A 25,429-nucleotide genomic window follows, 5' to 3' on the forward strand; every position below is an offset into this window, starting at 1 on the left:
CTGTACGTCTGTCACTGGGGTCTACAGTCTGCATCTGCCCCAGGCCTTCTGGACCTTTTTTTTTTTTGAGACAGGGTCTTGCTCTGTTGCCCAGGCTGGAGTGCAGTGGCATGATCATGGCTCACTGTAGCCTCGATCTCCTGGCACAATCAATCCTCCCATCTTGGCCTTCCTAGTACCTTCTGTTCTTTCAAGCACAAGGGACAGCTGGGCTGGCACCTACCTGAGAAGGTCAATGTCCGTGTAGCCATATTTGACCTTGTAATCCCCGATCCGCCGGGTGCTCTCCTGCCCACAGATGATCCCCACCTGCTTGATCTTCCCGGCGTCCAAACCTATGGAGGGAAACAATGCAATAATCCTGCTCCTTGTTCACAAAGAGGAACAAAAAGAAGGGGACAGAGACACAGCCATGGGAAGAAGGCAATAAGGACCCACTGAATAGGAAATGAAGACAACACCAGGATGCTTGGGAGAGCAGCTGACCCAAAGTCCCTGGTGTCCTCAGCCCCCACGCCCATCACAACATGCCTCACTCAGAGCCCCTCCTCCAGGCACCACCCAGCACGGAGCAGCTTGCCTGCCATCTCCCTGCCCATCCCGTGTGCCCCACATCTGCCTGGAGCTCACTGGGAAGGGAAGGAACAGCTTGGCAGCAGCTGGGCTCCCTGGACTTCTTCGGCCTCTTTCAGTCTCCATCAATAACAGTAAATGCCTCCTGTGTGCCTGGCACTCCAGGAAGAGTTTCACATGCACTAACTGAATCCTCCTAGCATCCCGGGGCAGGTTACTATTATCCTTATTACACGGGGTCAGGGGGAACGGAGGCACAGAAAACTTAAGTAAGTTCCAATCACCAACCAGTAAGCAGCAGAGCTGGGATTGAACCCCAGGCAGACTGGCCAGGGAGCCCAAGGTTGCAGCCCCTCTACCACACGCCTCTCTACCAAAGGCAGGTGAAGGGTGAGCCCACAGGGATCAGCTTCCACTCCCACTCACCCCTCGGCCAGGTATTCTCCCCACTTACCCAGCTGCGAAAGGCGGAAGAGCTCATCCTCGTTCTCTGTGGTGTGGTCCACGTTCAGCTGTGTCACCTGCAACCCATCCACTGTCGATTTACATAAAAGTGCACGGTTTGTACCTGTGGCGGAATGTGAACAGCTAAGCAAAGACCACGCACAGAGAGAAATAGGACATACTGGAAGGGCAGAGAGGGAAAAGGCAGGCATCTCACACGTGGAAATACCTGAAATGGGCAAAACAGGCTCAGACCAACGGGGTGAGTCACCAGTTAGGGACAGTTGATGATACAAAGGAATTGGGTTTAACTTTTTCAGTGTAATCACAGGATTATGATCTTATAAAACAGAACTCTTCTCTAGAGATACAGACTGAAATATTTACAGATAACATGACAGTGTCTGTTGTTTGCTTCAAAATAGCGAACGTGGGGACAAAAGGCCACAGGTAAAAGGCGGCTGGCCACAGTTGATAACTGCTGGGGTTGGTGATGGGCACATGAAAGTTCATTAAATATCAGTCACTCTATTGTTCTATATTGTGGAAAATTTTCCACTAGAGTGTTAAAAAAAAGGCAGTATCATCAGAGGGGTCTCCACAGAGTTCTTTCTACTGTAACCTGCACCTACCTGTCTGGCTTCTCACAAACCCCAATGCCCCTGTCACCTAGCCCCATTTCGCAGCTGTTCATGGGAATGCTGGTTGGTTTGTCATGGCCAGGTAACCTCTTCCAGAAGCAGCGGCCCCGACTCACCCAGAACGAGTTAAGAAGCAGAATAGGGACTAAAGGCCAGGACGCCTACCTCCCATCCCGTCCCTTCTCCCTTCCAGCTGGGACTGAGGCATCACTGTGGAGAGGTACATACCCAAACAGTTTCAGGAGACCCTGGCTTTAAAGTGCGTGAAGTCTCTGGAAAGCAGATTGTCAAATAACGCACCAGACCCTGTGGCTGACCTCTCCCCAGCCCTCCCCGGCCTGGGACAGGAGGGGGCTCACCGACATTGGCGACGTAGAGCTTATTGTTGAGAAGGACCGCCACAACGGCCATGGCCCCTCCCGAAATTTCCCTCTCCAGCGTCTTGAGTCTCTCGAGGATCTTCTGATACTGAGGAGGCAGCTGGTGCTGAGGCACCCCCTACAACCGTTAGCAGAGGGTCAGGGCGGGACGGAACTCTGGACCATCCTCCCAGCTTCTCCCTCTCTGTTCTTAAGAGCAAAGATCCGAGGGCCCGGAGGACAGACAGACAGATGGTCCACAGCACAGCCAGGATGAAGCCTGCGCTGCAGTTCCAGGGCGAGGTTCTTCCAGGAAAGCCGGAGATGACCTAACTCACAGCACGGAGGTCAGTGCTCCAGGTGGCAGTGGGTGATGTGAGCAGGTGGGTGACAAGGGTGGGGATCCATTCAGGTTAAACGACTGGGAAAAGCCCTTTCTCATGCCCACCACTGCCCAGCCACTGCTGAGCTTTAACGTGCAGCTGCCCACAGCAGGGCAGCGAGGTCCCTCACCTGTGGCCACCCACCAGGGTCCCCCATCAGGAACTGCTCCCTCCCTAACTCCTGCTGCTCTGGCCCAGTAATGTCAAGACAAAGTAGATGAGTCCACGCTCCCTGCAAAGCTGGGCCTGGACTTGACTCCCCTGGGTGTCAGCTGGGGAAATTACCTCTGGCAGTTGCGACTGGAGGCTTGCCTTCTCAGCCAAGGCATCATCAATAGACTCCAGGAAGCTCCTCTCTACCACATCGAAGGCCTAGAGGGACACAGGACAGGGCAAAGGCTGGTTCAAAACACCACTGTCACTGGTGCTAAAATGCCCTCTATTCATAATAGCAACAGGCTCGCTGTATTCACTGCAGGTCCTCGTGTGATGGGGCTTTCCACGTGACAGTCCTGCCTCTGGCCCAGCACTGCAAGGCACCAGCTGCTTCCTGGAGATCAATGTCTTTGACAAAGCCCTTCAGCCCTGCACAGGTGTGTGCCCTGCAGAGGCGGCACTGCAGAGGGCTGGGGCAGGAGACAGTGCGGAAGCTAAGAGCAAAGGCTTGGCATAGGCCCGGCTGGTGTGACCTCTGGCCCCCTCACTCTCACACAATGGAGGTTAAGTGTTGTTCCGGGGCTGAGGTAAGACAGTACACCCTGGCACTCAGCAAGGCACCTGCTCAGAGAAACTGCCAGGCCTATGACAGCTCATATGATTACTACAACTTCTTCCTGGGAGCCTTCTGTCAAACCCTGCTGGCCCCAGGACACTAGCGACACTGACACCTTCTCCCCGGTGTGAGATCTGCTGAGAATCACTGGCAATGGAGCCTGAGGCTGTGAAGGGCAGGAAAAGGCTGGCACCACTGTTCTCTGGGAACAGAAGCCCACCCTCTCATCTAACATGGGCCTGAGACATGCTCCTGAAAGGAGATGCCGGGAGGAAAGCTCCCAACAGCACAAGCAGAAAGGTGGAACCAGACAACGAGGACAGCAGCCCCTCAGAAGCGGGAGGCAAGGTCTTTCCTGAACGCCCAGGGATGCCTCCTGCACCTGGAGGCTGAGCACCTGACCACACAGGAAAGAAAGGGATAGCTCTAAATGACCCCATGTCTACCAGGCCTTGCCCTGTTCCCACCTCACACTCCTCTCCAAGCTCACATTCCTAAATGCCCCCCGTCTCCAGCAGTACCTCCCCTGCCAGCCATCGAAGGCCTGCTGCTCACTGGCTGGTCCTGGACTCCTGTTGGGTTGGGGGGGGCCTTCGCTGGGAGCTGTTCCTCTACCGGGGTGAAGGGGCCAGCGGGATCTTCACACCAACCCTGGCAACATGCTAGCGGTGCAGGGCCCAAGCCCTGGGGTGGGGGACATGATGTGGCTAGGTCACTGCCAGCCCCAGCACCATTACCTGCAGCAGCACGCGCCGCACATCGGCCTCGGCGTGCTCGGCATTCAGCTGGCCCAGCAGGAGCTCTGCGGACAGCCGCTGGGCCACAAAGTTGGTCACCCGATTGCCATCGTAGCCGTTGAAGACCCCATACAGGAAGCAGTTGTTCTCACTCCTGGAAGAGGGCGAGGGCAGAGGGAGGCCTGAGGCCAGGGTCTCATGGAGGTGGAGGGAGAAAGGGAAGGGAATTGGGGGAGGCTAAAGCTACAGCAGCTGCAGCTTCAGGGGCCCTCTTGGGTCCCCTGCTTTGGCCATCATTTCACTCTGGCTATGACCTTCTGGGATACCCTCCTCCCCATGCTCATGCTACCCCATCAGAGCAGGCCCTAGGCTGGTCTGAAGCCCAGCAGTGTAAAGGACAGCAGCAGAGGCCACCTCTCACCAGCCACATGTCACTGGCAAGCCCATACGAGAAAGCTGCAAGGTCGGTGTCTTTCCTTGCTTGCAAACCAACCAACTCCCTGAGCCCAACACAGAAACGCTGGCGCACACACCTGAACTTGAGCCAGCTGTCCTCTGGCGGGTGGCTCTCAGTGCCCTTGCCATCAGCAGAGTAGCTGCGGTTGGAGGCTGAGCCAACCCCAGAGAGGTGGCAGAGTGGCAGGTCATCTGTCCAGCTTGGCTGCTGCTCCTGGGGAAGGACACCAGGAAGCCGTGAGGTGCCACCGCGTCTGCAGGGTAGACCCCACCTCACCTGCTGCTTCTGCAACGAAAAACTAGCAGGCCCGCAGCCCTACACAGAGGGTTCCACTTCCTTCTGAAAAACAATAATGTTTGTATGAACAGACACCTGCAGAAGGGTTTGCTGTTTTTATGGCTTATCTACAAACTGGTTCCCCGGGAAAACTGAAAGACTCTAGCATTCCTAAATGTAAGGCACAGCAATGGCCTCCAGGAGTGAGCTGTTATGAAACCTAGTGAAACACACAAATGTTGCAGACTCTTGGCAGGAAACTCTGGGGACCCCACCTCTTACTGCACTGGCTCCAAAAGCACACCAGAAAGGAATCCCTTGAGCACTGGTTACCAACACTGCAGGCCCCACTCTCAGAATGACTGATCTGGGCAGGGCCCAGGACATCTGCAGCAGAAGCCGCTCCCCATGGGTGATGCTTTCAGGTGATCTAAGACCCAGCCTGGAGAAACTCCAACTTACAAGCTAGTCTCAGTCACTCTTCTGGCACTGGGACCTCCAAGTGCCAGGGAGAGTAACTGAGACTGGCTTTTAAGTCAGAGTTTATGAGCTGGTTTATAAGACATCCTCATGCCACCCCCAGAGTCCTCTCCCATCTCCCCTGCCACATCCTTCCCTCCCAGTCTTGAATGCCTGCAGCCCTGTCCATCCCCTGCTCTTTGCCTCCACATGAACACCCACCTTCTTCTTCCCTAGCAATTCCCTGGGTCCTTCGGGACTCTCTGGCTCAGGAGTCACCACCTCCAGGAGGTCTTCCTTCAGGATGACCCTCCCCAGGACTGGCTGATGGCCCTCTCATGTACCCCAACGGCACCCTGGTCCCAGCACCCCTACCTGTCTCCAATGCCCATTCCACCCCACAGGATCTCAAACCAGGCTGTTCAGCATAATCACTGCAGAGCTTTAAACACACTCACACAGCGGTCCAGGCTCTGGCCCCAGCCCCAGCCCAAACACAATTTCTGAATTTCCCAAATCTCCCTAGGGTACCTCCTGAGCATCTGTATTTTTTAAGACCCAGGTGCGATTTGACGCAAGGCCCAGGTGCGATTCCCTGCCTCTCCCGGAAAGCTTGCCCCAAATCTGGCCTCCTACCTGAGAACTGCGCCTTGTTCACAAGGGCACTCCCAGGACCACCATGCAGAACTAGAGCAACCTGGAATAACTGGGAGAACCACAGTCCAATTTCAAGGAAAATAAAATTTGTATTGGCTGGGTGCAGTGGCTCACGCCTGTAATCCCAGCACTTTGGGAGGCTGAGGTGGGCAGACCATTTGATGTCAGAAATTCGAGACCAGCATGGCCAACCTGGTGAAACCCCAACTCTGTCTCTGTTAAAAACACACAAAAATTAGCCAGGCATGGCAGTGCAAGCCTGTAATCCCAGCTACTGGGGAGACTGAGGCAGGAGAATTGCTTGAACCCAGGAGCCGGAGATTGCAGTGAACAGAGATCATGCCACTGCACTCTGGCCTGGGTGACAAGAGTGAGATTCTGTCTCAAAAAAAAGGAAAAAAGTATTGAAAGCTTTATTGAAATATTAAACAAACACAAGCTAGAGCAACCAGATAAGAGAAAGAATACAGGGCATCCAAATTGGCAAGGAAGACGTGAAATGATCCTTGTTTGCAGATGATATAATCTTACATTTGGAAAAACCTAGACTCCACCAAAAAACTATTAGAACTGATTAAACAAATTCAGTAAAGTTGCAGGATATGGGCTGGGTGCAGTGGCTCACACCTGTAATCCCAGCACTTTGGGAGGCCCAGGCAGGTGGTTCATGAGGTCAGAAGATCGATACCATCCTGGCTAACATGGTGAAACCCCGTCTTTACTAAAAATACAAAAAATTAGCCAGGCATGGTGGCGGGCAGCTGTAGTCCCAGCTACTCCGGAGGCTGAGGCAGGAGAATGGCGTGAACCCGGGAGGCAGAGCTTGCAGTGAGTTGAGATCATTCCACTGCACTCTAGCCTGGGCGACAGAGCGATACTCAGTCTCAAAAAAAAAAAAAAAAAAGTTGCAGGATATGAAATCAACATGCAAAAATCAGTCGCATTTCTATATGCCAACAGTGAATAATCTGAAAAAGAAATAAAATACACACAGATACTGTGTGCAACTTCTTACAAGTTATTGTTAAGTCTTCCAGAAAGGATGTGGGAACCACTTCAACAGGCTTTTGCAACCAGATATGTAAAAAGCCTGTGGTTAGCTTTTGTGGCAAATTGTAGCTTCTGTTTAGTTATATACCGACAGGAGTGACTTCTTTTTTTTTCATTTAATTGGTTTTATTCTGCATTTATCTATTTTGGTGCTTCAGTTCTACATTTTGCACCCTGGAGCAACTTCTGCAGGGTGTGGGAGTTTGTTTTATTTTTACATTAACATGGAGTAAAACTGGCTTTTGAGGCACGCACATCTGTGAATGTTGACACATGTAGAGATGTGTGTAACTACCACCACTCTCAGGATACAGGGCAGCTCTACTCCCAACACACTCCCTCCCCTAATCCCTGGCTACCTATTTTCCACTGCTATGGCTTTGTCTTTTTAAGAATGTCATATTAAACGCCAGGTGCGGTGGCTAATGCCTGTAATCCCAGCACTTTGGGAAGCCAAGAGGGGCTGATCACTTGAGGCCAGGAATTTGAGACCAGCCTGGCCAATGTGGCGAAACCCTGTCTCTGCTAAAAGTACAAAAATCAGCCGGGCATGGTGGCGTACACCTGTAATTCCAGCTACTCAAGAGGCTGAGGCACGAGAATCACCTGAACCCGAGAAGCAGAGGTTGCCATGAGCCGAGACTGCACGCCACTGCACTCCAGCCTGGGTGACGGAGTGAGACTCTGTCTCCAAAAAAAAAAAAGGATGTCACATAAGAAATGATGCAGTAAACATGACCGCCTGAGACTGGCTTTTTTCACTCAATATTATGTCTCTAAGATTCATCCAAGTTGTTGGCTTGTGCGCACCAATAGTCTGTCTCTCTTTTGTAGAGTAATATACCATTGTTTGGATGTGGTATAGTTTGTCTATCCATTCATCCACTGAAGGACATTTGGGCTGTTTCGTTTCTTGTAATTACAAAGAAACGTGCTATAAATATTCATGTACAGGTTTTCGTATGAACGTAACTTTTCATTTATCCAGGGTAAATACCTAGGAGTGAGAGGGCTGGCTCATGTGCTAAGTATATGTTTAACTTTATAGGAACATGCCGAACTGTTTTCCACAGTGGCTGAACCATTTGCATTTCCAATGCTGAGTTTCGGCTGCTCCACATCCTTGCCACCATGTGGTATTGTCTTTTCCTTTTTCTGAATTTAGATATTCTAAGAGGTGGGTAGTGGTATCTCATCGTGGCTTTAATCTGCACTTCCTAGCGGCTAACGACATTGAGTATCTTTCACATGTTTATTTGGCACGCACTCATCCTCTCTGGCGAAGCGCAAGTTTTTTCCCCATTTTTAAATTAGGTTATTTTCTTAACTATTGTGTTCTAGGAGTTCTTTTTATTTGTAACTTAGTATTTCATTCACTCAAGTAGTGTCTTTCACAGAGCAAAAGGTTTTAGTTTAGATGAAGTCCATTTAATCAATTTTTTCTCTTTCATGGTTCATGCTTTTGCAGTCATGTTTCTGAACCCTCTGTCCAGCCTCAGGTCACGAAGAGTGCCTATGTTTTTTCCTAAAAGTTTTATAGTTTTACATTTTACATTTATATCTGTGATCCATTTTGAATTAATTTCTGTGTAAGGTAGGAAGGAGGTTTAGGTCCATTTTTTTTTTTCATTCCGATATCCAATCATTCCAACACCATTTGTTGAAAAGACTAGCTTTTCTCCACTGAACTGTGTGGGTCTACTTCTAGACTCTATTCTGTTCCTGTGATCGGTGTGTCTACCCCTCCACCAATACTACATTCTTGATTACCGTCGCTTTACTGTAAGTCTTAAAATTGGCTAGTGTGAGTCTCCTAATCTTATTGCTCTTTTTCAAAATTGTTTTGGCTATTTGAGTTCCTTTGCCTTTTCATATAAATTTTAGAATCAGCTTGCTTATATCCACAAGTCTTGTTGGGATTTTTATTGGAACTGTTTTAAATCTACAGATCAATTTGGAGAAAACAGACATTGTCACCATGTTGAGTCTTCTAATCCATTAACATGGTGTGTCTCTACACTTATTTATGTCTTCATTAGGTGACTTTTATTTATTTATTTTTATTAACACAGTTTTACCACAAGGTCTGAAAAGCTACTAATGCCTTCCAATAGCCTTTGAAAACAGACACTATAACCAAAACATACTAATGGAAATGAAAAAAAAAAGGGAGATGAAATGACAAAAAGTGCTAGCTGAGCCAAGTATGTCATGACTAAATAAAAAAATAAAAAAAGTAGAAATGGCAACAATAGGCCTGGAATTCTGCTCAGCTCCTCATAACACCAGGCTTAAATTTAACACATTCAGTTCAAGCAACGCCAAAAGAAAAACCGCTGGCCCGGCGCAGTGGCTTACGCCTGTAATCCCAGCACTTGGGGAGGCTGAGGCAGGTGGATCACTTGAGGTCAGGAGTTTGAGACCAGCCTGGGCAATGTGGCAAAATCCTGTCTCTACTAAAAATACAAAAATTAGCCAGGCGTGGTGGCAGCGCCTGTAATCCCAACTACTCAGGAGGCTGAGGCAGGAGCATCGCTTGAATGCAGGAGGTGGAGCTTGCAGTGAGCTGAGATCACACCACTGCACTCCAGCCTGGGTGACAGAGTGAGACTCAGTCTTAAAAAGAAGAAGAAAAATGGCTTCGCAGCAACACAAAATTGGGTCTAGTTATAATACTGAACTGTTTCATTTTAAAGCAAAATTAATGTCTCTCTTAACATAAATGGGAACTTAGTCTTCAGGACCCATATATGATATTATGTGATTACAGTACATTAAATCACTACATACGTTCTTTCAACGAATACCTGCTGAGCATTTGCAACAGTCTGGCAGTATTCTGGGTACTGGGGACACAGAAGAGAAAACAGAGAGGTTCCTTATTTGAAGTTTCCCTTCTAGGGAGAGAGAGAATTCAAACACACAATACAATCATAAACAAGGCAATCTCAGACAGGGCTATGTGCTAGGGAGAAAAAACATCATGGTAAAGGGACACAGCGTGACGGGCGGGGGGGCCTCTAGATGAAGTGGTCAGAAAAGCAGACCTCTCTGGGGAGGTGACCTCTGAGCCAGACCTGAATGACTATGGGGCAGTGATCTAGAAGGCAGAGAAGAAGCCTTCTGGGCAGAGGGAACGGCATGTGCAAAGACCCTAAGACGGATAAAAGCACGCTAGGTTTACAGAAGCACAAGGCAGCCAGTGTGGCCTCTCTAGTGAGCGCAGGGGAAAAGAGGCTCCATGCCATGTTTGCAAATACGTATGCACGTATGTGCCTGGGTGGGAGGGCAGTGCAAGGCCTCTGGGCCATGGTAATGATTAATAACCAGTGAATTAATTATTCTTCAGGTAACTGATATGTTGCCAATTATCCCCTATGTCTTAGATCTGCTTAGCATATTTCCATTTCCAGCCAACTCACAAGTCTCCTATAACCAGGCAAATATACTTCCAAAGGTAGCTCCTTTTCTAGTCTGTCTCCCACCACCAGCTGGAATGAAATTAAATATGAGGTTAAGCAGAAGTACAAAAGCATCTCCCCAGTCAGGAGTATCCCATGTCTTCCTCCTGAAAAGATGGCCAAAGAAGTCAATATTTAGCACCCCAAAGTGCCACAGGTATTTTAAAGCATGGGAGGAAAAGACATTTCTATTTTCTAGAGCCCTGTGATTAAAAATGAGATTAAGGGCTACAGAGCAAGACTCCGTCTCAAAAAAAAAAAAAAAAAAAAAAAGAGATTAAGGGCCGGGCGCGGTGGCTCACGCCTGTAATCCCAGCACTTTGGGAGGCTGAGGCGGGCGGATCACAAGGTCAGGAGATCGAGACCACAGTGAAACCCCGTCTCTACTAAAAATACAAAAAAAATTAGTCGGGCGCGGTGGCAGGCGCCTGTAGTCCCAGCTACTCAGGAGGCTGAGGCAGGAGAATGGCGTGAACACGGGAGGCGGAGCTTTCAGTAAGCCGAGATTGCTCCACTGCACTCCAGCCTGGGCGACAGAGCCAGACTCTGTCTCAAAAAAAAAAAAAAAAAAAAAAAGGCCGGGCGCGGTGGCTCAAGCCTGTAATCCCAGCACTTTGGGAGGCCGAGACGGGCGGATCACGAGGTCAGGAGATCGAGACCATCCTGGCTAACAGGGTGAAACCCCGTCTCTACTAAAAATACAAAAAATTAGCCGGGCGTGGTGGTGCGTGCCTGTAGTCCCAGCTACTCGGAGGCTGAGGCAGGAGAATAGCGTGAACCCAGGAGGCGGAGCTTGCAGTGAGCCAAGATGGCGCCACTGCACTACAGCCTGGGCGACGAAGCGAGACTCCGTCTCAAAAAAAAAAAAAAAAAAAAGAGATTAAGATGGCTTGAACTCATCCTCTCATGTGAGATGAATAATACTAACACAAATGTGTCGCCACAACGCAAAACCTGTCTTCGATGCTGCAATCACAGTTACCTCCTCCGCCAGTATCTAACTCCCATAAGGGACAGACACGGGCTTCCAAGGACTTGAATCTTTCTAAAAAATCCACACTTTGCAGCAAAAAATAAATATCACCAAGCAAATTATGGGTCTGTTCCACATTAGACACATACTATTAAAAAAGGCCGGTGAGGCCGGGTGCGGTGGCTCACTCCTCTAATCCCAGCACTCTGGGAGGCCAAGGTGGGTGGATCACCAGGTCAGGAGTTCAAGACCAGCCTGGCCAATATGGTGAAACCCTGTCTCTACTAAAAATACAAAAATCAGCCACGCATGGTGGCAAGTGCCTGTAGTCTCAACTACTTGGAAGGCTGAGGCAGAAGAATCGCTTGAACCCAGGAGGTGGAGGTTGCAGACAGCCGAGATCGCGCGTGCCACCGCACTCCAGCCTGGATGACAGAGCAAGACTCTGTCTCAAAAAAAAAAAAAAAAAAAAAAGGCCAGTGAAATTGTCTTCCACAAGTAAAGAAAGAAACAAGCTCAAACAGGCAACTGAGGAACTTGCCACGTTGGTGTGTCATGGCACAAGAACAATTCATCTAAGAGCATTTCACAACAGGAGACCAGGAGTAAGCTGATGATCTACTGACCACTGTATGCTGTGCTGTATTTGGCTGATGTGGGAATAATAAACTTTCCCAAATGAGAAAACCTGTGTGTCTGACGGCAGTCAATCTACTGAGCAAGTGCCTTGTTCACTAAGTACCTGTGAATAGTGTCTAGATATTTCAACACTACTAAGTACTTTTTTAGGAAATCTGATTTTCATAATGTTGAGGCAGTAATATTTCGGGAATTTATTATTTTATAAACTGGCAAATGGTGTTTGGGTCAATAGGTATAGGCACCAGTGCTATTGTTTATCTAAGGAGTCTTGGTCCATTCTTGGTAAAAACACTCCAGAAAACAGAAACTGATGGCTCCTTTCTAAACATACTACTCTATGTATACTTCAGCCCTAATGCTGGCAACTTACTCAGTGCAGAACACTTCATTAAGATCAGGGTCGGCCGGGCGCGGTGGCTCACGCCTGTAATCCCAGCACTGTGGGAGGCCGAGGCGGGCGGATCGCGAGGTCAGGAGATCACCATCCTGGCTAACATGGTGAAACCCCGTCTCTACTAAAAATACAAAAAATTAGCCGGGCGTGGTGGCGGGCGCCTGTAGTCCCAGCTATTCTGGAGGCTGAGGCAGGAGAATGGCGTGAACCCGGGAGACAGAGCTTGCAGTGAGCCGAGATCATGCCACTGTACTCCAGCTTGGACTACAGAGCAAGACTCTGTCTCAAAAAAAAAAAAAGGTCAGGGTCACAGGGCTGGGTGCAGTGGCTTACACCTGTAATCCCAGCACTTTGAGAGGCCGAGGTGGGCGGATCAGGAGGTCAAGAGATTGAGACCATCCTGGCTAACACAGTGAAACCCTGTCTCTACTAAAAATACAACAAATTAGCTGGGTGAGGTGGCAGGCGCCTGTAGTCCCAGCTACTCTGGAGGCTGAGGCAGGAGAATGACGTGAACCCAGGAGGCAGAGCTTGCAGTGAGCCGAGATCACGCCACAGCACTCCAGCCTGACGACAGAGTGAGACTCCCTCTCAAAACAAAACAACAACAACAACAACAACAAAAGAAAGATCAGGGCCATAGCAAGGCTGCCCACTCCATTACTTCACACAGAACTGGAGGTGTTAGCCTAGGCAGTTAAAGAATGAGAGCATAAAAATCGGGAAAAAAGTCATTTCTATTTGCAGCTGATAGGACAGTACGCCTGGCAACCCTAAAGAATCAATGAAAAACTAACACAAACAGTAAAAGAAATCAGTTAGGCGGCAGGATAGAAAATCAAAGTATGCAAATCAACAGCTTTCATATACCCAAGAGAAGATGAGAATCCAGCCTCTATGTAAAATAACAAGGTCCTTTTCCTGTGAGTTTCTACCATGTCTGTCTCCCCCAAACTACTATAGAAGGTTGTTTTAAATCTAAATTTGTATCAGTTGAATTATATATTGATGCATTCATCCCAGCCTTCCAGACTGTGGACAGTTTTGAATTTTGCCCTTTGACAGATTGACAATCTCACTCAGCTGTGTATCTTGTACAGACAAGGCCTTCTACACACGGTTCCAAACGATCTCTAAAAAACTGTGACCAGAACAAAAAGCATGAGAAGCTAACCATACTGGCAAGACCAAACACCATAGAAGTGAAATAAAACCTCCACTAAACATTTGACTTACCTGAAAGGCCAAATAAATATTTTGGGGGCCTCAAATAAAGACACTGTTGACCCCAGAGGTAAAGTCACAGAGACAAGCACACACTTTAAAACAAACCGACTATTTCTATATATGCACCTTGTTATTTTACCTTGTTCAAAGTTCTATTTATAGGCTGGGCGTGGTGGCTCACGCCTGTAATCCTAGCACTCTGGGAGGCTGAGGTGGGTGGATCATTTGAGGTCAGGAATTTGAGACCAGCCTGACCAACATGGTGAAACCCCGGCTCTACTAAAAATACAAAAATTAGCCAGGCATGGTGGCAGGCACCTGTAGTCCCAGTTACTTGGGAGGCTGAGGCAGAACTGCTTGAACCCGGGAGGCAGAGGTTGCAGTGAGCCGAGACCATGTCACTGCACTCCAGCCTCGGCAACAGAGTGAGACTCTGTCTCAAAAGCAAAGAAACAAATAAACAAACCCAAACAAACAAACAAAAACCAAAGTTCTACTTATTTGACTTTGGTTTCGTACTTTTTTTTTTTGAGTTGGAGTTTCACTCTTGTTGCCCAGGCTGGAGTGCAGTGGTGCGATCTTGGCTCACTACAACCTCCGCCTCCCAGGTTCAAGCGATTCTTCTGCCTCACCCTCCTGAGTAGTACTTTAGTACTCTTTAAACATTAAGTTTCTAGTCAATCTGTCATGGCCTTCTATAAAAAGAAAGAGAGAAGGCCCTTCGGGTGTGGTGGCTCACACCTGCAATCCCAGCACTTTGGGAGGCAGAGGTGGGCGGATCATGAGGTCAAGAGATTGAGACCATCCTGGCTACCATGGTGAAACCCATCCTGGCTACCACGGTGAAATCCTGTCTCTACTAAAAATTAGCTTGGCGTGGTGGTGGGCGCCTGTAGTCCCAGCTACTCGGGAGGCTGAGGCAGGAGAATGGCGTGAACCCGGGAGGTGGAGATTGCAGCGAGCTGAGATCGCGCCACTGCACTCTAGCCTGGGCGACAGAGCGAGACTCCGTCTCAAAAATAAAAAGTAAAAAATAAATTTAACAAAATAAAGAAACAAAGAGTAAGAAAAAAATTACCCAAAGAGTGTATGTAAAAGTACCCATGGTAAGGCAAAGCCTGCCCTTTTCTATCTTTTTAAGTCCTATCTACCCCAAAGGCCCTGCTCAAATCCAACTAGGGCCAGAGGTACATGATTCCCAAACCTCAATCATCCACTCACCATCTTCAAGAAATTATCTTTCACTCAAATGATTCCTTTTCTTTCTTTTTTTTTTTTTAAGCGACATGGTCTCGCTCTGTCACCCAGGCTGAAGTATAGTGGCACAATCACGGCTCATTGCAGCCCTGAAATCCTAGACATCAGCTATCCTCCTGCCTCAGCCTCTCGAGTAGCTAGGACTACAGGTACACCACCACACCCAGTTGATTTCATTTTGAATGTAAACTTTTCCAGTATCATAGGTGGAAAACCAGTATTACTTGCCACATCTAGACGATAATAAAAAACAAAACAAGGTTATTCACTTTTAGCTGAACCTATTGCTAGCTATATTGCTGGAGTCCTATACTCTGTTTAACAATGGGACTGGGGGTGGATCAGCAAGTATCAGAAAGATGGTGAGGGACATACTAGGATCAAACCAAGTTTTTTTTTTTTTCTTGATATCATTAGAAAGTCTGAGAGAGAACGGAAAAGCACAGTCTTCTCAATTTGTAAGATCAGTTTTGTTTGCTGCCACAAACCACCTCGCTGTATGTCCCAGACACTGGGAAAATGCTGCCTAAGACCATGGGGCCCTCCCCTGAGAAACCCGTCCCAGTGGCCCCACTGTGCATGCTGGGTGCCCCACTTACTGGCCATTCACCAAGTGGCCCTATGGCAACCCTTGTGCTATAGCCTGGTATTATTAATTAGATTATCTTATTTCACTGATTTAAAGACCTACATTTTCCACATGTTAACACCTCTGGAGTTGGTATGTTACAAGTTAATTAGCTGTGAGTTCTCTTTCTGAGCAATATACAAAACATTGATGTGTCCTTAAAATATCGGTGTCTTAGATCCAATGACACATACGCAGTTTCTCACATAATTCGGGCGCTCACCAGATACTGATTCACTACAGTGGCCGGAGAACCTCAGGAGGTTCTGCCAGTGTGGGAGTGAGAGGATCTGGTCTTCTCTGTGTTCCCCAGCAGACTCATGCTGCTGCAGCTGAGTGGGCTTGAATCGTGTTCTCCCATTTCTTTCCGTCTCCATCGAGGATTAGCCACACCAAGCGTCCATTGCTGATTCCATTAAAGCCTACAGGATTGCCAAGTCTCTCGCTTCCTTCCTCCACATTTCTGAACAATTTTCAGAAAGGTCATGTACTTTCTATTCACACAAACCACCCACCCCTCCACCCCTGCACACACTGATGCATACTTTCTCCCACGCCCCCAAATGCCAGGCCTGCCAGCACCAGCCGTGAGCGGCGCTGGAGCGCAGGGAGCAAGAGTCTGCGAGAAACTGAGAAGGGGGCGTCTCTCACTCAGCATAGCCTCATCGCGGAGCCACTGCAACACACACAACAGTGAACACAGGACTTAACTCTTCCATGTCTGAGAAATGAACTGCTCATGAGAAATTTCACAAAAATACGGTAAGAAGTCTGTTTCAAAAGACCTAATTTCAACTTGATTTTATGAAGGAGTTTCCAAAATTCATGTTTTGGTATGAAAAGCTTCTACAGTGATCCAACAGTATTTAACCCATCGAGGCCTTGACAAACACCCTGTACGTGATGTAAGCATTCACTCCTCATGTACATATGTGTCCATGCCACGTAACAGTTCATCAAGTACCCACATAGCCTCATCTCAAAGTCCTGGGCAGCAGAAATGGACAAAGAATGGTTCCAAGCTCAGGCCACAGCTTGAATATCAAATTACGGTATGAAAAGACCAAGTGTTTTTGTGGTGAAAGCACCCAAATTCCTTAGAAGCGAAAAGGAAGTTCAGAAACAGAGACTCGACTGGGCGCGGTGGCTCAAGCCTGTAATCCCAGCACTTTGGGAGGCCAAGACGGGCGGATCACAAGGTCAGGAGATCGAGACCATCCTGGCTAACACGGTGAAACTCTGTCTCTACTAAAAAATACAAAAAACTAGCCGGGCGAGGTGGCGGGCGCCTGTAGTCCCAGCTACTCGGGAGGCTGAGGCAGGAGAATGGCGTAAACCTGGGAGGCAGAGCTTGCAGTGTGAACTGAGATCCGGCCACTGCACTCCTGCCTGGGTGACAGAGCGAGACTCCGTCTCAAAAAAAAAAAAAAAAAAAAAAAAGGGAGACTCACATTCTCAGGAAGACGGCTCGGAACAGGGGAGCAACAGACCTTTCTCTCCAAAAAGCTTCCAAGGCCCCAATGCCCCCACCACCTCTAACCTTCCAGATGACCCACTTCTCTGAGACCAGCTCCACTCCTGGTCCCCACTTCTCCCACCAGTTTTCATTGAAGGTTCTCCATGTCGTCATCCTAAAGAGCTCCTCATTCATTCTTAAAGGGGCTAATAATAATTGTGGCCACTTCCAATGTGCTAGGGCAGCAGCTGGGTGTATGCAATGGGTATAGGTGCTGCCCTCATGGACCTTTTTATTTTAGTGGCTATGTATTTATTTTAACATCCTTTAGATAAATTACACAGCTAGCACCTGTGATTTCAAATATAATTGCTCAGGACATGTCGAAGTTTAAAAAATTGATTTTAAGCTTACTTTCTTTTCTTTTTGAAACAGGGTCTTGTTGTGTCACCCAGTCTGGAGTGCAGTGAGGGGATCATAGCCTCACTGCAACCTCAAACTTCTGGGCTCAGGCAATCATCCCATTCAGTCTTCTAAGTACTACAGGCACATACCACCATGCCCCAGTATTTTTTTTTTAAAGATGGAATCTCACTATGTTACCCAAGCTGATCTGGAACTCCTGGCCTCAAGTGATCCTCCTGCCTCAGCTTCCCAAAGGGCTGGGATTCCGGGCATGAGCCACCATGCCTAGCCTGATTTTTTTTTTATAATTAAGTAACAGTATAGGCAAAATCAAACTCTTGATTCCCCCTGCCCCAGGATGCCCCTCTTCCAGGGCTCCCTCACCTAGTAAATGGCACCACTGTTGTTTAAACCAAAACCTTAAGAGTCCTTTTTGACTCTTCTTCCTCTGTTATGCACCTCACATTCAATCCATCAGCAAATCACGTCACCTCTTCCTCCAAAACACAACTGGAATCTGATACTTCCCACCATTCCTCTGCCATGCCCATGGCCAAGCCACCTTCTCACACCTGGATGACTCTAGGAGTCTCTTACGAGGTCCCAGGCTTCCACTCTAACCATTCAAACTCAAAAGAAGGATTTTTCGGCCGGGTGCGGTGGCTCATGCCTGTAATCCCAGCACTTTGGGAGGCCGAGGTGGGCGGATCACGAGGTCAGAAGATCAAGACCATCCTGGCTATCACGGTGAAACCCCGTCTCTACTTAATAAAAAACAAAAAACAAAAAACAAAAAGTTAGCTGGGTGTGGTGGCAGGCGCCTGTAGTCCCAGCTACTCAGGAGTTTGAGGCAGAAGAACGGCGTGAATCCAGGAGGCGGAGCTTGCAGTGAGCTGAGATTGCGCCACTGCACTACAGCTGGGGCAACAGAGCGAGACTCTGCCACAAAAAAAAAAAAAAAAAAAGAGGGATTTTTCTCCAAACATAAGTCACAACACATCAGGCCCCTACTCAACCTGCTCCCCAGGAAAGCTTCGCATCACATGAAGAATGGAATCCAGAGGCCACATCAGGACCTGTGAAGCCCAGTATGGCCCCCGGCTCCCTCAGACCTCAGCTACTCCCATGCTCCCCCAAAGCACTCCACCCAGCTGCACCAGCACCCCTGAGGCTCCTGAAACAGCAGCCTTTGCATCTCCTGCTCCCTTGGGCAGGAACGCTGCCCCCATTTCCCCCTTTTCATCTCATCAAATGTAGAGAAGTCTTCCCTTACCACCCTGTCCAAAATGGCACCCCCCGCATTCTGTGTGTGAATCCAGACTGCTCCTCACAGCACCACCTGATGCTGTAGTTTGGATATTACAAAATCACAGATGATCTGTATCTGTTCAGTGCTCACTGTCTGTGCCCTTTACTAGACCACCAGCTCCACAAAGGCGGTGTCTCCTGCACCTGCAGGGTGCCTAGCACATAGTGAGTGCTCAGGGACATTTAAGGGAATGAACAGCAGACATTCACTCATGGCAGCACTGAAGGTAGAAGTTTCTGGTTAGCGGGCAACCAAGCCAGGCTAGTAGTGGAACGTGTCAGTTCCTTTAACACCAACAATACTCCCCAGAGCCCTCTTGGTTTGGAGAAACTAAGGCTCAGGGACATAAAGTGATTTGCCCAAAGCCAGTATGAGACTAATACTGTTTTATCCAGCTCAAAGGTCTAGGTCTTTTTGAACACATCAAGCTTTCCTTAGAACCTCTCTGTGGCCAGGCACAGTGGCTCACACCTGTAATCCTAGCACTTTGGGAGGCCCAGGAGGGCAGATTGCTCGAGCCAGGAGTTCAAGACCAGCCTAGGCAATGTGGTGAAACCCTATCTCTACTAAAAATACAAAAGTTAGCTGGTGTGGTGGTGCACACCTGTAATCCCAGCTACTTGGGAGGCTGAGGCACAAGAATCACTTGAACCCAGGAAGCAAAGGTTGCAGTGAGCCGAGATCACACCACTTCACTCCAGTGTGGCCGACAGAGTGAGATCTTGTCTCCTCTACACCCCCACAAAAAAGTTTTTGCTTCCAAAGACCTTTCAAGGTACCACAGTGCCTGCGATGATGCTCCACCAAGTGGCCCCAGCATACCCTTGCAAATGCCATTCCTGCGAACCCCCAGTGACCCAGACAAATTAGGCCACTCTGCAGCCCCTCAATACATAGACTTGTAATACTGATTGTATTTAACTTGTGAAAAGCTTAACACACACATGCACACATATTTAAACACCTGTCCTTAGCCAGATGTGGTGGCTCACGCCTGGAATCCCAGCACTTTGGGAGGCCAAGGCAGGAGAATTGCTTGAACCCAGGAGTCTAGACCAGCCTGGGCAACATGGTGAAACGCCATCTCTAGGAACAAAAACAAAAATAAAAACACATGTCCTCCTGGAATGGCCCTCCTCTCCTCTGCTTGGTAAACTCCTATCATCCTTTAAAGCCTTTAAAATTCTCTGCTGTCCGCCCAGGGCTCTTGACACAGGTCTACGACAACACGACAGTGCCCCAGTATTGTACCAGTGGCATATGCTCCTTCTCCCAAGCTGGGCTGCAAATGCAGGGAGGGTGGGCAACATGCCTCATTCATCTTTGCCCAGCAGCCACAGAGCAGCAGCCCTCACAGGCATCTCTGAATGCAGGTGTCTGAGCTGAGCTGCTCTCCCCAGACTTGAGACAGTGGATGTAACATCAGCAAGCCCTACACATCACCTGGACATCCGTACACCCTGTGAGAAGGGATGTTCTGATCATCATGAGGGTGGAGGGGCCTTCTGAGGACATCCCTGCCATCCCTTTGCCTTGCACCAAGATGCAATGTGTTTAAAGCTAACTATTCTTTCTTTGAAAAAGGCCACCACCACCTGGAGAAACACAATCTGGGGCTAGCAGAGCTGGCCTTCTGACTAACACAATTCCCTTCAGTTCCATCACATCTAGGAAGGGGAGAAGGTGGCAGCCACATGACCCAGGTGTCTGCTCTCTTCTCAGCAAGCCAAGTCAGCCTGCACCATTTACCATTTTCCCTCCCAATGTCACAATCCAACTAGCGTTTCCCAAACACTAACTACAGTGGGGACATTTATACAGGGATCTTGTCCTCCGGGAACTTACAAAGCAGAGGGCCAGCTGTCTAAAGTCAATGCCAACTCAGTAACAAGACAGACCTGCCCACTAGTAATAAAATAAAGGGGCAGCAAAGATGTGGAGGGGAAGACAGCAATCCCCACTGGGGAGGACTGGGAACTGTGCTCCTGGGAGAACAATTTCAAGGCTCTGTTTCCAGGTTATCCCTGAGCCAATGTCTGCTCACTTCTGTGAAGCCAAGGGCAAGCACTGGACCTGGCTACAAACGTTACTCATCCTTTCACAAGTATTTATTGAGTGCCCAGCACATGGTGGTAGGTATTAGAGACACAGCGGTAAACAAATCACAGGTCCCTGTTTTTAAGGAGTTTACTTTTTCTAGTACAGGAGGCAGACAAGTTCACAGGCAATTCCAACACAGTGCCATGAACAGGGAGGACCCAGGACGCCGGCACCCTACCCTGGTAGGTCGGAGTCGGCCATGGTGCCAACAAGCGTGTGCATCTATGTTCACATGCGCGTCAGAGGACGCAGGGCCTGGAAGACAGCGCCAAACCCATGAGGGTCCAGACCGGGGATAGGGATGAGTCTGAAGACAATTCTTCCACTCAGCGCTCTCGCCTTAGGAGAAGGAAACTGAGGCTGAGGGAGACACAGTCAGTTAGAGCCAGGACCAGAACCCAGTGACAGTCACCACTGGTCATTCCTTTAGTACAGTCCAGGCATTAAGGGGGTTTCTGGAATCACACTGCCTGATTTTTAATCCTGCCTCGATACTTACCATTTGTGTGGCCTTAGGCAAACGACCACCTCTGTGTCTCAGTCTATCAAAGAGGAATAACAGTAGCACCTATGTCGGGGGGCTGCTACGAAAATGAAACTGACAAATGAAAAGCAATTAACACAACGCCAGGGATGCTGTAAGCGGTACACAGTGGATGCTGCTGTTATCATTGTACGACTGCTCGGTGCCGCAGTGGGCTCGAGACTCGGGTAGCTCTGCTGCCGCGCGCCGTGTTCCTTTCTGGATCCAGCACGCTCCCGCCCTCGACGCCCGGCAGCAGCAGCCCACAGCCCCAATTCCTTTGATCCGGGGGCCGGGCCCGCCGCGCACACGCGCCCCGGCCTCGGGAAAGAGGGGGCCAGCCCGAGGAGAGGAGAAGGAGGCTGACACACCCCACCACGGAGAGGGCAGCTGTCCAAAATCGGAGAAGGAGCCGTTCCTGCACCCGACAGCCCCCCACGCCCAGACTCCCAACCCCAAGCCCGGAGAGCGGGCCAGTTCCTCACACTCTGCAGCAGGCTCCTCCTCTGCGCCGCCATCTTGGAGGAACCCCTGCGGGCGCGCCCGCCTCCCCGCAGAGCAACGAGTGGGGCGGCTAGAGCGGCCCGAAGGAGTCGAGGATGACCGCGCTGCCGGGGAGCATGCGCCTAGCGCCACCCCACGGCCGAAGAGGGATGGGGCCGTAGCGGACCGTGTGCGCAGGCGCGCTCTTGAACGGTTTTTTTGTTTTTTGTTTTTTGTTTTTCCCCGGGGTCGATTGCTCCTCGCTCATCTTTATTTTTTATTTTTTGAGATAGGGTCTCACTCTGTCACGCAGGCTGGAGTGCAGTGGCGCGATCACAGCTCCCTGCAACCTCTGCCTCCCGGTCTCAAGCGATTCTCCTGCCTCAGCCTCCCGAGTAGCTGGGACTACAGGCATGAGCCACCACGCCCGGCTAATTTTGTATTTTTAGTAGAGAAGGGGTTTCGCCATGTTTGCCAGGTCTCGAACTCCTGAGGGTTCTTTGTGAACACAGTTGGGGCGGGGGAGGACAATTCTTTAACTCAGCAAATGCTCACTAGGTGACCCCACCTGGCTCCATAGTGGGTTCCGCAGAAAGAAAGACCGGCCTTCAAAAAGCTAACATTTTATTTTATTTTATTTTATTTTATTTTATTTTATTTTATTTTATTTTGTTTTGTTTTGTTTTGTTTTGTTTTGTTTTGTTTATTTATGAGACGGACGCTTGCTCTGTCGCCCAGGCTGGAATGCAATGGTGTGATCTGGGCTCACTGCAACCTCTGTCTCCTGGGTTCAAGTGATTCTCCTGCCTCAGCCTCCCGAGTAGCTGGGGTTACAGGCACCCGCCACCACCACCGCCGGCTAATCTTTTACATTTTTTGTAAAGACGGGGTACCACTATGTTGGCCAGGCTGGTCTCAAACTCCTGGCCTCAAACGATTCTTCTGCCTGGGCCTCCCAAAGTGCTGGGATTACAAGTGTGAGCCACCCCGCCCAACCTAAAATGTTAATATTTTAATTGGAGAGGACAACATTTATGTATATAAGACATTCCAAGTGGTACTAAATGCTAAGAAGTGAAGTTTGTGGATGGTGGCATGGGGGTGAGGTGTTAGCTGGCAACAGGGAAGACCAGGGCAGGGGATAGGACACCTAGTGCAGAAGTCCCAAGGAAAGGGTGCCTGTAGGTTCAAAAAGCAGGCTTGTTGGCTGGGCGCTGTGGCTTATGCCTGTAATCCCAGCACTTTGGGAGGCTGAGGCCGGTAGACCACCTGAGGTCAGGAGTTCGAGATCAGCCTGGCCAACATGGTGAAACCCCATCTCTACTAAAACTACAAAAAATTAGCCAGGCATGGTGGTGCACGCCTGTAATCCCAGCTACTTAGGAGGCTGAAGCAGGAGAATCACTAGAACCTGGGAGGCGGAGGTCGCAGTGAGCCGAGATCACTCCACTGTACTCCAGCCTGGGCAACAGAGCGAGACTCTCTCTCTCAAAAAAAAAAAAAAGGCACACTTGTCACAGGAGCCCACTGTGGCTTGCACAGAGATGAAGAAGGAGAGAGATGAAGGGGCTGTAGGGACAGGCTCTGACCAAGTGGGCCCCAGTCAAGAGTTTATTCATCTGGAAGACAGAGGGAAGTTGTTGCCTTCTAAGCAAGCCATTGACGGGGTCCCATTGGTAGAGAGATATTTGACTCCCAGGTTCAAGTGATTCTCCTGCCTCAACATCCCAAGTAGCTGGGATTACAGGCATGTGCCACCACGCCTGGCTAATTTTGTATTTTTAGTAGAGATGGGGTTTCTCCGTGTTGGTCAGGCTGGTCTTGAACTCCCGACCTCAGGTGATCCGCCTGCCTTGCCCTCCCAAAGAGCTGGGATTAGAGGCGTGAGCCATCACACCCGGTACCTTCTTGCTTTTTATATAATTAAACAAATGTTCATTTGCAAGCCATCTCTCCCTGACCCCCACCTTTTTTTTTAAAAAAAAGCAGGATTTGCCGGTTGCGGTGGCTCAAACCTGTAATCCCAGCACTTTGGGAGGCCGAGACGGGCGGATCACGAGGTCAGGAGATCGAGACCATCCTGGCCAACACGGTGAAACCCCGTCCCTACTAAAAAATACAAAAAACTAGCCGGGCGAGGTGGTGGGGCGCCTGTAGTCCCAGCTACTCAGGAGGCTGAAGCAGGAGAATGGCGTAAACCTGGGAGGCGGAGCTTGCAGTGAGCCAAGATCTGGCCACTGCACTCCAGCCTCGGCAACAGAGTGAGACTCCGTCTCAAAAAAAAAAAAAAAAAAAAAAGCAGGATCTCACTGTGTCGTGTCGTCCAGGCTGGAATGTGGTGGCACAATCATGGCTCATGGCAGCCTCAAGCTTCTGGGCTCAAGTGATTCTCCCACCTCAGCTTCCCAGGTAGCTGGGACTACAGTATGTGCCACTGCGCCCAGCTAATTTTTGTATTTTTGTAGAGACAGGCTATCACCATGTTGCCCAGGCTGGTGTCAAACACCTGAGCTCAAAAGATCCTCCCGGGCTGGGCGTGGTGGCTCATGCCTGTAATCCCAGCACTTTGGGAGGCCAAAGTGGGCGGATCACGAGGTCAGGAGATCAAGACCATCCTGGCCAACATGGTGAAACCCTGTCTCAACTAAAAATACAAAAAATTAGCTGGGCATGGTGGCATGTGCCTATAGTCTCAGCTACTTGGGAGGCTGAGACAGGAGAATCGCTTGAACCCGGGAGGCGGAGGTTGCAGTGAGCCAAGATCGTGCCACCGTACTCCAGCCTGGGCGACAGAGTGAGATTCTTTCTCAAAAAAAAAAAAAAAATTAGATGGGCGTGGCAGTGTGTGGTTGTAATCCCAGCTACTCCGGAGGCTGAGGCAGGGGAATTGCTTGAACCCGGGAGGCGGAGGTTGCAGTGAGCTGATATCACGCCACTGCACTCCAGCCTAGCAACAGAGTGAGACTCCGTTTCAAAAAAAAAAAAAAAATTCTCCCTGCTTGGCCTCCCAAAGTGCTGGGATTACAGGCATGGGCCATCACGCCCGGCCATTACTATCTTTGTTTTTAAAACCCCTACCTCCCAGGGATGTTACAAGGATTAAATAAAGTAACATCTTCTGAGCCTTTAGCACAGGAACAGAATCTGCTCCAAATATGTGGCTTCTCTTCTCTTCCCGAGACCCGTTTCCCCACGCTCATACCATATGCTTCTACCATTTCACCTTGGGATGCTGTCAACAGTTCCAAAAACACAGAAGGTGCTTCCAAAGGCTGCGCCATTGGGTGCCCCAACTGCTTTTCGGCCAGTAATCACCTTCACCAAGATATCATTGCTCATCGGGCCTGGGACAAACTGAGTGGAGCCAGAAGCCCAAGAGAGGGGGCAGTTAATTCTGCTGACAGGGGTGGTCAGGGAAGACTTCACAGGGGAGGTGACCTTCCATCTGGGTCTAGGAGGGCAGAGGGATCGAGCGGGCAGAGAAGATAGGAAGGGCATCTCAGGCCAAGGGATCACGTGGTCAAAGTGAAGGAGGATCTGGCAAAGGCAGAAGTAGATTGTGGCCGAAGCTGAGGAGGACAAATCAGGGAGGGATATGGGTGCACCAGAAGCAACTGGCTTTATCTTGTAACAGTAGGGATTCATTTAAGTGGGAGAGTCACATGATCATATTCGTGTTTCAGAGGGATCCCAATGAGTCAGAAAGGAGGCAGGGAGACCAGTATTAGGAGCCTCCTGGGATAACCCAGAGAGAAGGAGGCGG

The 25,429-nt window shown here is 49.4% G+C and overlaps 1 protein-coding gene across 3 annotated transcripts in view; it reads right to left on the reverse strand.

Annotated features, from left to right (window-relative positions):
- TAB1 (TGF-beta activated kinase 1 (MAP3K7) binding protein 1) overlaps positions 1-21,736 on the reverse strand; it is a 34,078-nt gene extending 12,342 nt beyond the window's left edge. For all 3 annotated transcript variants that reach the window (XM_007975834.3, XM_073006707.1, XM_073006708.1), the window contains exons 1-7: positions 21,669-21,736; positions 4,443-4,579; positions 3,910-4,063; positions 2,686-2,772; positions 2,018-2,156; positions 1,028-1,141; positions 224-335 (exon numbers count right to left, since the gene is read on the reverse strand). In XM_007975834.3, coding sequence (XP_007974025.1) covers positions 224-335; positions 1,028-1,141; positions 2,018-2,156; positions 2,686-2,772; positions 3,910-4,063; positions 4,443-4,579; positions 21,669-21,701 — 776 coding nt within the window. In that variant the 5' untranslated portion in view covers positions 21,702-21,736. The remainder of the gene's footprint in view (positions 1-223; positions 336-1,027; positions 1,142-2,017; positions 2,157-2,685; positions 2,773-3,909; positions 4,064-4,442; positions 4,580-21,668) is intronic.
- Between the last annotated feature and the right edge of the window lie 3,693 nt (positions 21,737-25,429).

Source organism: Chlorocebus sabaeus, chromosome 19 (assembly GCF_047675955.1).
Source record: "Chlorocebus sabaeus isolate Y175 chromosome 19, mChlSab1.0.hap1, whole genome shotgun sequence".
Lineage (NCBI taxonomy): Eukaryota > Metazoa > Chordata > Mammalia > Primates > Cercopithecidae > Chlorocebus > Chlorocebus sabaeus.